General features: G+C 36.1%; 2 protein-coding genes across 5 annotated transcripts; one reads left to right on the top strand and one right to left on the bottom strand.

Annotated features, from left to right (window-relative positions):
• The first annotated feature begins 2,197 nt into the window (after window positions 1–2,197).
• PSRP5 (plastid-specific 50S ribosomal protein 5) lies at window positions 2,198–3,474 on the top strand. Its single transcript, XM_008233634.3, has 2 exons — window positions 2,198–2,382; window positions 3,039–3,474. Exons 1-2 carry the CDS (start codon window positions 2,277–2,279, stop codon window positions 3,389–3,391), a joined length of 459 nt encoding a protein of 152 aa, XP_008231856.2. The 5' UTR covers window positions 2,198–2,276; the 3' UTR covers window positions 3,392–3,474.
• Window positions 3,475–4,016: 542 nt separating this feature from the next.
• Window positions 4,017–12,024, bottom strand: LOC103331025 (Glycosyl hydrolase family protein). Of its 4 annotated transcripts, none has more exons than XM_008233636.3 (12): window positions 11,733–12,024; window positions 10,614–10,873; window positions 9,455–9,659; window positions 9,099–9,189; window positions 8,819–8,964; window positions 7,909–8,152; window positions 6,993–7,097; window positions 6,672–6,854; window positions 6,149–6,359; window positions 5,082–5,574; window positions 4,566–4,645; window positions 4,017–4,438 (listed from the first exon to the last, which is right to left on the bottom strand). In XM_008233636.3, the coding sequence occupies exons 2-11, from the start codon at window positions 10,837–10,839 to the stop codon at window positions 4,573–4,575; spliced, it is 1,977 nt and encodes a 658-aa protein (XP_008231858.1). In that variant the 5' UTR covers window positions 10,840–10,873; window positions 11,733–12,024; the 3' UTR covers window positions 4,017–4,438; window positions 4,566–4,572. The 4 variants fall into 4 exon arrangements, with proteins under 4 accessions (XP_008231858.1, XP_088907978.1, XP_088907977.1 ...); XM_089051852.1 differs by having other exon boundaries at window positions 9,099–9,196; window positions 11,733–12,006; XM_089051851.1 differs by lacking the exon at window positions 11,733–12,024 and adding an exon at window positions 11,426–11,537.
• Window positions 12,025–12,363: the final 339 nt, after the last annotated feature.

Below are 12,363 nucleotides of genomic sequence, written 5' to 3'. Positions count from 1 at the left end.
CTACCAAAACCGATTTGGCTAGCCTGTTTTAAAAAAATTAGAAGTCGGACCAAACGACGCCGTTTTGGCCAGCTTCTTTGAAGAAAAACAGATTTGTTCATCTTCTTCTTCCGCAGTACCTGTCACTCCTTCTTCAGCCTTTCATGGGGTCACACCCCAATTCAAAAGGACCTTCTACCTTACTTGCTTGGAGTCCATAGGGTCGTTTGACCCCATTGACCCCACTGTGGGTCCGTCCCTGGGGCTCATAGCTAGTGGTTTTATTCTAGGTGGAGTCCACAATGCATATCTCCTCATTGTGGTTGTTATCTTTTTGGCATGCAGTTAACTTGATAATAAACTTGATATCATCACCCTACGACAAGCTCCATTTTTCTTTTAATTCCCTTTATTTCTTTGGCTTCCATTAATCTTTTGTGAATAAATATCAAAACTGCAGACCCAAAAAATAAGGATAAAATATATGGGAGTGTGTTTGAATCCTTGTCATCTTGTACGACTTGGTGTATTGCTTTTGATGTATGTAGTTTTGACCAAGTTTGCCTATAGGTAATTACTTAGGCACTATGCATGTTTTTAGTAAAAACATTATTTGCTATAACATGTTCATCTCCCAATACATACATATTTATATAAGGACATGCACAGATGGTGAAGAATAATAACGTGGCTAGTGGATCACGAGTTCCGGCTGTATGGAATAATCAGAATACAACTATATTTTGTAACCTGTGTATCAAGGAGGTGGAGGCAGGTAATCGTCCTGGTACTCACTTTAAGAAAGAAGGATGGGAGGTGCTGTTAAATTGTCACAACAAATTGAGCGGATGGTTGATTTAATGGAGAATAGGAGTACAACTTCAATGATGATGAAAGGGTCCCAATATATTGGTAGGAAAGGAATACCGACTCAAAACATAATGGTTGCATGTAATTTTGACATGCAATTCATATTTGCATGTGCAGGTTGGGAAGGCACTGCACATGATACAAGAATAAATATGTGCATATCATTAAACTTCGAATTTTTGCACTTTCAAATTATATTATAGACATGGTAGAAGCACTTTCAAATTATTCTTGGAATTTATTCAATTTGAATTTTTGCACTTTCAAATTATTCTTGGAATTTATTCAATTTGAATTTTTCTTTTCTTTAAGCAAATATTAATATAATTTTTAGGGAGAAAAGTATAAAAGCACTTTACAGTTTTATTTTTTATCAAACAAATTAGTAAAAAGCACTTTCAGCATCATGTCTATTTTAGTCATTATAAATAGTTACAGCACTTTTACGGTAAAATTTACCAAACGTTCTGACACTGCTTTTCATACTTACAACACTTTTAAAATTACAATTTACCAAACATTTAACTGTTTTACTTTACAGCTGATTCTTTTTAAAGCACAGTAGAAGCAGCTTTTTTTAAAGCGGCAGCAATCTCAAACTAGGCCTATGTCCAAGATTGGGTATATAACTAAATTTGTAATATAATTTAATTTTTGGTAGATTATTTGAGAGTGAGTTTTGGGATTGGATCTGATTTAGATTAATTTAAAATATTATTTTGACCGTTGAATTTAAATTTCAAATAGTTAGATCTTTTTTACTGTTAAAATAACATAAATTTAATATAGATCGTTGATTTGGATTACTATTAGAATATTAAAAAAAAATAAAATAAAAAGGGGAATGTTTGAATTGTTGTCTAGTCCAGGCAATAGGTGGACAGGTATTTTTCCCTAAGTTTTAATTTTCCTAAATTTTAGCCCTTCATTTTCTTAGATTGTGAAAGAAATAGTGAAGTCATGAATTTGACAACCTAAAGAATCCGAAGAATGTTGACGAAAAATTGAAAAAAAGAAGGGAGTTTCACTAAAACACCCAAAATGGAGATTGAAATTATAAAAAAACCCAACACCCAAAATACTTCATAAACACACCCAAAATCCATCATTACACACACTCAAAACCCATTTATAAACACACCCAAAAAGTTGACTTTGGGGTTGATTTTGGGTGTGTTTATGTTTAAATAGTCTTGGGTTTTTATAAATACATATGAATTGGGTTTATTTATAAATTTGTAAAAAAAGAATCCGAAGTACGGGTCAGATGGGCCTTATTTTGAAATCTAATCTTAACCGTTAGTTTAAAACCAACGGCCAGTATTATAAAACTTCATCGGCTTATCCGAAAGGCCAAACCCGAACATTAAACCAACCAAAACCCTGCGTCTTGAGAGACGACGAAGAGAGAGAGAGAGAGCACGAAAATGGGTCTTCTTCTCTACTCTAATCCTCTGCCTCTCACCACCGCTTCCTCTCGTTCTTCTTCTCCATTTCCAACATCATCATCTTCGACAGCTGCAACTGCAATCTGTAAGCTCTGCCTCTCTCTCTCTCTCTCTCTCTGTGTCTCCCCCTTACCCCCAAATTGTTTTCTCCATTTACTTTTAAGACATTGTTGGTTCAATTGTTGGAAGGCTTATATATGCCAAGTGTAATTTGAAAACAGTAAGAATGCAATTGAACATAAGAACTTTGTTGGGTTTTGTGTATTTTGGGTAGAAGAACAAACCTTCATTGCATATGAGGCTTGGGACTTGATGCTCTTCTTTAGTATCTGTGGCTTTGCATTTTTCAGTTGTGTATTATTAGTTTTGCTTCAAAATTTGCATCTAACTTCGCCAAATGAAAAACCTTAATTGGCTGTTTTTGGTTGGTTTCTATGTTTCTTGGTGTGCCTTATCTACTACTTACTCAACACTCGTTCAGGTTTTCCCTCAAACACTTGGCATGCGCCCATTCTTCTTCCTATGCTTTTCTAATCTCATTTCCTGTCCTTTCCGCCCTCAACACTTCAACTTTCCTCTGCATTTGGGCTAATCTTATTTTCTTTCTTCTTATTTGTAAACTACTCTATTATATAAATGTGCTCACTCCCTTGTTGCTCCTGTTTCGTAATTGCCAATGTTGCATCTCATTCAGCTCATATTCATATGATAATTGCTTTTTTTTCTTTCTTTGGTCTTCAGTTTCCAGGTTGCACTTGAAACCCACTGATGCACATCCAAAATCTTTCAGTGGAGTTCGCCTTCGTATGCCTGCTGTCAAAAGGTTTGCATCAGTAGTTGTTAAGGCTTCCTCTGACATTGATGGCACCAGTCCAACAGAGAGTAGTGAGCCAGTTTCAGATACCAAGAAAGAGGTAGTACCTGTTGACAAGCTTCCCTTGGAGTCAAAGCTGCAAGAAAGGCTAGAGCAGAAGGCGAAGATGCAACTGGCGAAGAAAATAAGACTTCGGAGGAAAAGACTTGTTCGTAAGCGGAAGCTGAGGAAGAAAGGCCGATGGCCTCCTTCAAAGATGAAGAAGTTAAAGAACGTCTGACCTTTGTAGAAGTTGTACGTCTTTGAATTTTTAAATTCTTGGTTGTAGTTTTATTGATCAATTTCAGAAACATATTTGACAAATGATCGGCTCAATCTCTTTTTTTTTTTGTTCTACTTTTTCTGGATTGGGATATGGAATCTCAACCTTAACTATCCAAAAGAAAAAGCCCATCTGACGACAAAGAAGTTGATTTGGTGAAGCAATCACCAATTAAGTACAGAATGATTATTTCCTAATTTAAACCTTTTTTTTTTTTTTAATATGTGGTTTTAATTTTAAGCCGTTAGATGATATCTACATGATGTGGCATGCAAATAAGAGAAGTCAAGCAAATCATGGTAGGGAAAATCAAAACAGAGGATCCGAATCTTTTTTTTTTTCTTTTTTTTTTTTAATATTTAAAACACAACTACCCATTTTATCTTTCTTAATTCTAAAATATGAAAAAACGAAAATGAAAAACAGAAAACCAATTGGCACAATGTGCCAATGGCCCAGGCTAGCAATTCCTTATCTATAATGTTAGCGGCAGCCCCTATTCAAATGAGAAATCTGTTCCTTTCAGAGGACTTGCGCATAAAGGCTAAATATAAAGTATGAGGACTAAACCTGATTCTTCACATTTGGCATATATGATCAGCAATGTCCATAACCTTAACATTCTCAAATTAATACTTTAGTCATGGAGTTTGAGTTGAGTCAATAACAATGCATTCACTGATCAGAAGCCCCATTCCAAAGTAGTATGTGATTTATTCTCCATGAAATTATGCGAGCAAAGATAAAATACTTTGCAGGTCATTACAATCAAAATAAATCTTTGGAAAGGCAGAATGTGAATCCGACGGCAATGGCTCGACATTGAATGATTTGGGGGGCATAATATAAGCAACTGAGAGTACTGACAAGAACATGAACATGAGGCAATTGCTGCTGTCAATGCACCAGAGGTTAATAATATCTCGTACTTTGGCTGCGCTCATTCTACCAAATCCAATGCTGTGGAAAAATACTAAAAACCTTCCTGAAATACTAAAATCCTTCCTGAAATTTAAGAGCCAACAAACAGCTTATGAGCAAAAGAAAATGTATACACAAATGCTAAGGTGCAGCAGAGAATTATGCAGTTGTGAAAAAAGAGAACCCAATTATTGTTCAGGTAAAACTATACCTTTAAACTATAAGCTGAGAATTAGAGCAAGCACAAGGACAAGCATGCATGGCCTTCCAACGACACCATCTGATGTCGACCTACAGACATTATCAAACTGTAATGAGTATCATTACAGCCAACCAAAGTTTTTTCATTTCTTTTAAACTGGCGTGCACAAATGCTATAAAACATAGGTAGTAATGAAGAATGAACCTAAAGCCACCACAAGTGCCTCATAAAAATTTCATTTCCTTTTCTTTATCAGTGAAGTTTTAACGTACGAGCTCATTAGAGATTGATCACAAACCAACGTGAAAATTGCAAACGATAAAGTTAATCAGAAATATAATTGAAAGTTAATGGCCTAAATTTGTCATTAAAGTTTCCCATGTCCAGGTTTCATTCAAATGCAAGAAAGAGCAAGATGGACTGAAAGCAAACACCATGATTGAAGAAATGCATCAAACAGTAGTGAAAAGAAAAAAGAGGGTAACAAGATTTATTGATGAGGTCATGATATAAATGAAATATTACCTTGTTACAAGCTCCTTGATTGACTCAGTTTCGATTCCAAAACCTAAAGGGAAAAGTGGATCATAGTGTGGATCCCCAAAATTCATTGGGAGTTGATCTACAGTTCTGAACCATGTTCTTGGAAGCTTTCCACTGAACTCATGATCCCCAAAAAGGACATCTGTAATACCTTGGCCTTCAGTGCCTGGCAACCATGCTGCCACCAGGGCATCAATTGAGGAAATATATGGTTCAATTACAATAGGTCTGCCAGAAATTACGATAACAATGCACTTGACACTTTCACACACATTGCTGATGACACTAGGGCCAGGCTCTGCCATCGTTAGGTTCATGCTGTCTCCTGAAGTCTCAGCATAAGGGTGCTCGCCAACAACAACAATGGCATATGCAAAGTTGTTGGACTTAACAAAATTTCCATCAGGATTCTCACGGTAGATAATTTCTGTGCTCGAATCAACTGTTGATTTTATGGCACTGAGGATTGTGGTTCCTACTCATGAAAAATACTTTCGTCACTATTATTGCTAAAGTAGTTTCCTGGAATTCAAAATTCTTAAAGAAAAATGTGCTTGAAGGGTATTTGCACATAATCTAAAGAAATTTAGACTAAATCTCATTGCACAAGATAATATTCGAAGAGAAGTTCAGGAAATTGAAATTTTTTTTTTACTTTAGTAGCTTTTAATCTGCATCCATATCATGCTCATGCTTGTCTCCTAAGACATTTAGGAATCGTCAAGGACTGGACTAGCTAAATCACCCCCAACTGTAATGTTTTTTCATTAAAAAGTATGCAACAAAGATTTGGTACATTCAAAGTAACAATCAGAAAATCATATGCATGCACATACACATGGCTACATATTTCCAGTTCATTCTCATAATTATGGAGACAATGTTTCTACAGTTTACACCTAACAAGCAATTTCATAATCTTCTTAGTAAGTACTCAATGCTCCGTTTTTACATGCAGCAATTTCTGTCATTCATTGTGAAACACAAAAGTACTGCATATAGACAGAAAGTTAAATATTAATAAATATAACCATGAAAGAAGACCCTACCTCTTGTATAGTTGTTGCCACTGAATCCTTGCCATTCCATTGTCCATCCACCACATTGGTAACCTAGATTATCAGCATGACTGCCAGCAACTAGGATTTTGGACACCTTCTTGGGAAGAGGTATGACTGGATTTGGATTGGTTCCGTTTTTTCCATTCTTCAGAAGCACAAGTGATTTTCTGACTGCTTCCCTTGCCAAGTCTCTATGAGCCTAGGAAAGTTAAAATAAGAAATAAATAAGCAGCCCATTGATTCAGGGTAGTTATTACAAATTATGAAACTTACTAAGCTCTTTATTAACATTGACAATTGACAAGGAAAGACCATGGAACTTGGAAGGCAATTTCTGGCCACTGAACGTATAAACAATTGTAATAGGAACCACTCTGTCATTTTTTATTTTATAATACTCTCCACTCCATTTTTATCCAACTAGAGAGCAAGCCAATATATGTAAATTTAAAAAAAAAACACAATATGAAAGTCGCAAATCCTGATATTATATAATCTCTGATGAACTGACCTGGCTTCCAAGCTCATTGACTAGGCTGAGATCAGCCAAAGGGTTCTCAAAAAGACCCATGGTGAACTTGACAAGCAGAATCCTTCCCACAGCATCATCAATTCGATCCATTGGGACAACGTTGTTTTTGACCAGGGAGATGAGATCATCAATGAACTCTATATACTTGAAAGGGATCATGATCTTCAAATCACAGACAACCATGTTCAGAGTTTTATAATCATATACTTCAGTTTCTCATTGTTGCACTGATTACAGTGTAGGAAAGACTTATCTTCTTTCATTTCTATGAGATGTTTGTTTATAAAATAAGCCACTAACCATATCAAGTCCAGCTAGAATTGAAGCTTGGACGGAGTATGAGTAGTTTGCATGTGGTGGGGAGGTAATCCTGTCAACACCCTCCCAGTCTGATATAACAAAACCCTGAATGTTCAAACAAAACACCATGTGCTGTTAGCATAAAATAGTTAATACTGCAGAACACAGGGAAAGGTACAATACAGTCACCAAAGACAAGAGTTTGTAATGGTAAAATTGTTTGGCAGTCAACAAACAAGTTCAAAAAGCACAATAAGATTAAGATGAGAAAATATGTAAATGCAATGAATCCATCAATAGACGCTAAGTGGCAACATTGGAAAGCAAGTAAAGAATCATGCAGACTACTTTGCAATACGTAAGAAAACCTGACCACATTAATGTGCAAGTAATTTGAATTTAATTGGACATACTGAAGGCATTAAAACGCAACATGTGGAAAATATGCATGTTGAGAAAAATGACAAAAAAAGATCAGACCAACAAGCATTGAAAAAGGAAACATTCAAATGCAGATAGATTGAGGGAAAAACAGTTATGATCAGTCAACTAGTCACGAATAAGAGTCTGAGATGTCACAGAAGGGAATACCCCACAACTAAAATTACCGATAATTTTACAATATGCAAAGACACTTTTCTACCAGATAATACTGAAGGCTTTAAAACTCAACATGTGGTAAATCCATAATGTTGAGAGAAACCTTTCACATAACTCATGGTAGAATGTTAACATTGAGCAAGTTAGTTATGTGCTAACATCAAATATTCGTACATACATAATAACACAATTCAAATTGAAATCTTTCTGCGCATGTCATCTTATTTGCATTGTAGATAGTTACCAGAAAAACTGTAATAACCTTGGATACTACATAAAAATAAAAATAAAGGAAAAAAGAAAAGGAAATTGTAACCTTAAACTTAAGGGTGCCCTTGAGGAAGCCAGTAACTAGGTCGTGGTTTGCATGCATCTTTTCCCCATTCCAACTGGAGTAGGAAATCATCACCGTTGCGACACCCTTGATGATTGAATCAGAATAGGCAGGCATGTGGATGCTAAGCAACTCGTGCCGGTCAACCACAGTGTTGTTCTCATTAATGCCCCTGGTTGTCCCTCCATCACCCACAAAGTGCTTTGCACAAGCTGCAACCTTTTTACTAAAATATAATAAAACAATAAATACATCAGGAATGACTGAAACATTGAAATATTAGTATTAATAAACATTTAGATAAGTGCAAATGAATACATTCATTCAGAAAACCAGGACAAACGTTTTTTGTTTCCTCTTCCCTCCTATTGGGCTGAATACAGGTGAGTACAGAACATAGAATTTCAGCGTTGAAACAGAGTTTCACCAATTAACAACAGTCCAAGAAAAATAAGGAGAAATGTTTTAGTAACAATGCCTTGATACACTACTGATATATTGTGCGAGGCAAACCATGAGATCAGGGAAGGTAGCTTTATCATTATGTTGGTTTAAGCTTATCATATAGTTTTAAATAATAAAAAATTACATATATAGCTTATTTATCAGGACTCACTACCAGCCCAAAATTTTGAAAGAAAAAGGAATCACTGAAATCATTTGATAAATTGAATCTATAACTACTAATACACGACACATATTACGTTTACCAGATTATCTTTCTTAAAATCACAAAATAAGCAAATTAGCATCAGGGACAATACTAGCTACTCGCTAACAATAACTGTATGTCTTCTAAAATCAAACGAAGGAAAATGAAAGAGAGAATGAAAAGACAAAAATAAAAAACAAAAAAAAAGATTCAGTATTTTATTTTACATAAAATTCATACTTTCCACCAACATATGGAACTCCTTTCCGAGAGTTTGCAGGAATATCACCCTGTAAACCTGAAATAATCTCCGTCATTTCTTGCACAATTTTGTGATCCTCACTGTAGCTTTCATAACACCGACCCCATCTTGGATCTCTACAGACCTATATAGGAAGTTCCAGGTTAAGCAGAGAAGTCACCCAATCGAGAAAATAGTAAAGCACTCATATGACATCATCATCCATATAAAAGAAGAAAATGTTAAAACTTATAATTTCTTTTGCAATGTATTGTTTACCGCAATGCATGGAGCAAATACATAAGGAATTCCTGTAGCTCGGGCTTCAAGAGCAGTTGCAGAACCAATTCTTCGTACCAATTCAGGATCCCTGTATACTGGAATTATTAAATAGAAACCAGACACATTTAATAAAACATAAAACGCCCATCATCTCAAAGGATTTTGACATGCGTGGTATGTTGTTTTAATGCTTGCTGGAGTATGACCCTAATGGCCCTTGTTGAAGTTAGACAGTTAAGTAGTTTTGCATTGAAAAGACAGTGAAGCAGTAGATCTCATCCGTTGTGTAATAATTGTACAATGCACTATCATGTTTTAAATATGATGCAAAAGAATCTGAAATTTTTACTTGCCTGGTAGCTCCAAGCCCAACATTATGCGGAAATATTGTAGCATTATAGACATTGTTGTGTCCATGCACAGCATCGATGCCATAGATCATTGGAATGCCCAAACGACTAGCTAGAGCTCCCTTCTGAAATTCATTAATCATGTTAACCCAGTCCTCAGCGCTAGCTTCTGGAAGGGGTGCACTGCCACCACCACTCAATACACTGCCTGCACTAATCAAAACACATCATCACTCCATTTTGTCTTATAATATCATTGCATTCAATGTTATTTCTCTTTCTGCAATTCTGGTTGCTGTAAATCATGACTAATGATTTGATTTATGTTATCTGGTTGAACTGATGCATTCCTTAAATTAAGGTCATCACAGAATTAAACAATAAAAATAGTAAGTGGAAGATAGAGAGAGAGAGAGAGAGAGAGAGAGAGAGAGAGAGAGAGAGAGCATATGGAACCAAAGAATGGGCCATAAAAAGAATCAGTCACAACAAACTAAAGCAGAAAAGCCAGCATCATACAGAAAGTCTCTTACTCCTCAGCAAGGCGACAAAGAATGTGAAGGAAAATGAAAGGAATAAGGGAGAACAAACTAGAGCCTTCTTAACTGCATAAAGAAGACCCAACCTCATATGGGGACAGGCTCTTACTCCTGTCAGAGTCAAAGTCATATCTCTTTCTTCTTTTTTTTAATATAAGTGATATTGAGGGAGGGGGAAATCAAACCTAGGACCTTGAGTGTAGGGGTAAATGCTCTTAACCACTTGAGCTACAAGCCCTTCACAGTGCCATCATAGCTTGTATATCTATACATATGATAGTGAAAAATTCCTGATCAAGTACAAAAGACTAATATTGACACCTCAACTCCTCTGTAAAGGCATCTATAAGTCCACAAGAAGATGAAACACAATTCAGTTGTGCCATGACACGGTTACTGATCTGTCACATAATGGCTTGATTTGGAGCTAAAGCAGTCAAATGCATGATAACATATGAGAAAGACTACGCCAGACAAAAGGCACTTATTTCATAAGTTACACGGACACTACAAATCAGAGAACTTATGTTGATGTGCATCAAACACAACTGAAGGTTGTATTTAGACATATATGATATAAATATACATATGTGTGTGTATTTATGTATGTATATACACATTACCAATGAAGTAAGTTCTCATAGTATCAACGTTGGCAACACTGCGATCAATCTGCACCATCTGACCAATTTTCTCTTCAAGAGTCATTCTGCTAAGAAGGTCTCCAACTCGAGCAGCCACTGGTTGATTAGCATCTTTGTACTTGATGTAATCTGCATTCACCGCACTGAAACCCACCCACCACCAAACCAACAACATACCCACGACTGGTAATGAAACCCAAGCCATTCTAACTCGTCCGGATCCAAGCTCCTCTTTTACTCTGATAAACCAACAAAATAGAGAAATTACACAATGCTTATCATTTGTTCTAGCCATTCTCTGTTTGGTCGCTGAGAAAAATCAAGAAAAGAGAAGTATAGAAATATTTGAAGCTTATTGTCCTTGTTCAGGAACTACAGCTAGACACATGAGGGGGTCCTGCGCCCCCCAGAATATGTAAAACCCATTAATATATACTAAGAGCTAATAATTATCACCAAGGAAATTCATATAATAAGCTCAATGGCCGCCCACGAACAAATTTTTAAATCCTGGTTCTGCTTAGTTTATTGTATTCTCTTTTTGATCATGTGGAACTCTATCACCATGTATTTTCAACTTATTTCACATTGCAGAAAGATTCAAACATGCCCACATAAAAACACGAAAAAAAACAAAACAAAACAAGACTTCAAATAAAAAGAATCAGTCAAATCATTGTCCTGCCATATCTTCTACTCAATTCTCAGAAAAACAAAGGAGGATAAGGGGGTTATGGGTTCGGTCAGAATGGACCACTACAGAAGCCAGCCTCCCTAATTCAAACAAAAACCTTCTAGTCAGTTCTCAGAAAAATAAAAGAAGAATGGAAGCCTAAAAAGGAGGATAAGGGGTTCATGGGTTCAGTCAGAATGGACCACTACAGAGGCTAGTCTCTCTGAATCAAACAAAAAGGCACGAACTGCCATTTTCACTGCCATAACTTCTAGTCAGTTAAATCATTGTCCTGTTCCTAGCTTCTTCAGAAAGAAGAAGACAGAAACCCAATCCAACATCAACCATGTTCTCACAGAAGAACAGCATTGTGTGTGCGTGAGAGAGAGAGAGAGAGAGAGAGAGAGAGAGAGAGAGAGACTTACAGAGAGTAGCAGAAAGAAAATTGGCTGCTTTAGCTGTGGATCAGTGAATGTGACTCAAACGATAAAAAGGGTAAATGAAAAGGGCAGAGCTTGAAAAGAAGTGAAAATGTGTTCTGTCTTGAGAGATCACCCAATGGGTTTTGTAGGCAGGAAACAGGTAATGGGTATAGTGGGGGAGAGGAAGTGTGTGTGTGTGTGTGTGTGTATATATATACAGTCTGGCGGCTTCTAATTCACCCTTTTGGGTTTTTGGATCCTTTTTTCTTTTTCTTCTTTCTTTTGAAGAACGTGGCTGAGGGTTTTTGGATTAGTGCAGCTGTTACTTGTTTGTGAGAGTGACGTGAGAATGTTAAGATGCCTCGTTTCAAGTTTCGTATTGGCTGGACTTCTGCATATGCGGCTCCTTTTGGCATGATCATCATCTTTCTCACCCGGACCTACTCATCATGACTTTAGCAAAAGTACAACAGTATCTAGAATTAAAATCTGATCGACATTAAAGAGATTTTCTACCATGGGAATCTAGCTTTATTAAAATTATTTGTTTGATGATGAAACACCAAAATGATATAATCAATTCATATTTTGTAATATGAATGAGTAATGAACTTTCTATTAAACTTTACTTTTT

Source organism: Prunus mume, linkage group LG5 (assembly GCF_029339155.1).
Source record: "Prunus mume cultivar Tortuosa linkage group LG5, ASM2933915v1, whole genome shotgun sequence".
NCBI classification, from domain to species: domain Eukaryota; kingdom Viridiplantae; phylum Streptophyta; class Magnoliopsida; order Rosales; family Rosaceae; genus Prunus; species Prunus mume.
The sequence above is the reverse complement of the archived record's forward strand: the minus strand, read 5'-3'. Positions and strand labels throughout refer to the sequence as shown.

Excerpts from the sequence above, each read along its gene's own strand:
- PSRP5 (XM_008233634.3), top strand. The coding sequence starts at position 2,277 with ATGGGTCTTCTTCTCTACTCTAATCCTCTGCCTCTCACCACCGCTTCC. Across the intron at positions 2,383-3,038 it reads GACAGCTGCAACTGCAATCT|TTTCCAGGTTGCACTTGAAA; the intron begins GTAAGCTCTGCC and ends TTTGGTCTTCAG.
- LOC103331025 (XM_008233635.2), bottom strand. The coding sequence starts at position 10,929 with ATGGCTAGAACAAATGATAAGCATTGTGTAATTTCTCTATTTTGTTGG. Across the intron at positions 6,360-6,671 it reads TCAATGAGCTTGGAAGCCAG|GCTCATAGAGACTTGGCAAG; the intron begins GTCAGTTCATCA and ends TAACTTTCCTAG. Across the intron at positions 5,575-6,148 it reads TGGCAACAACTATACAAGAG|GAACCACAATCCTCAGTGCC; the intron begins GTAGGGTCTTCT and ends TTTCATGAGTAG.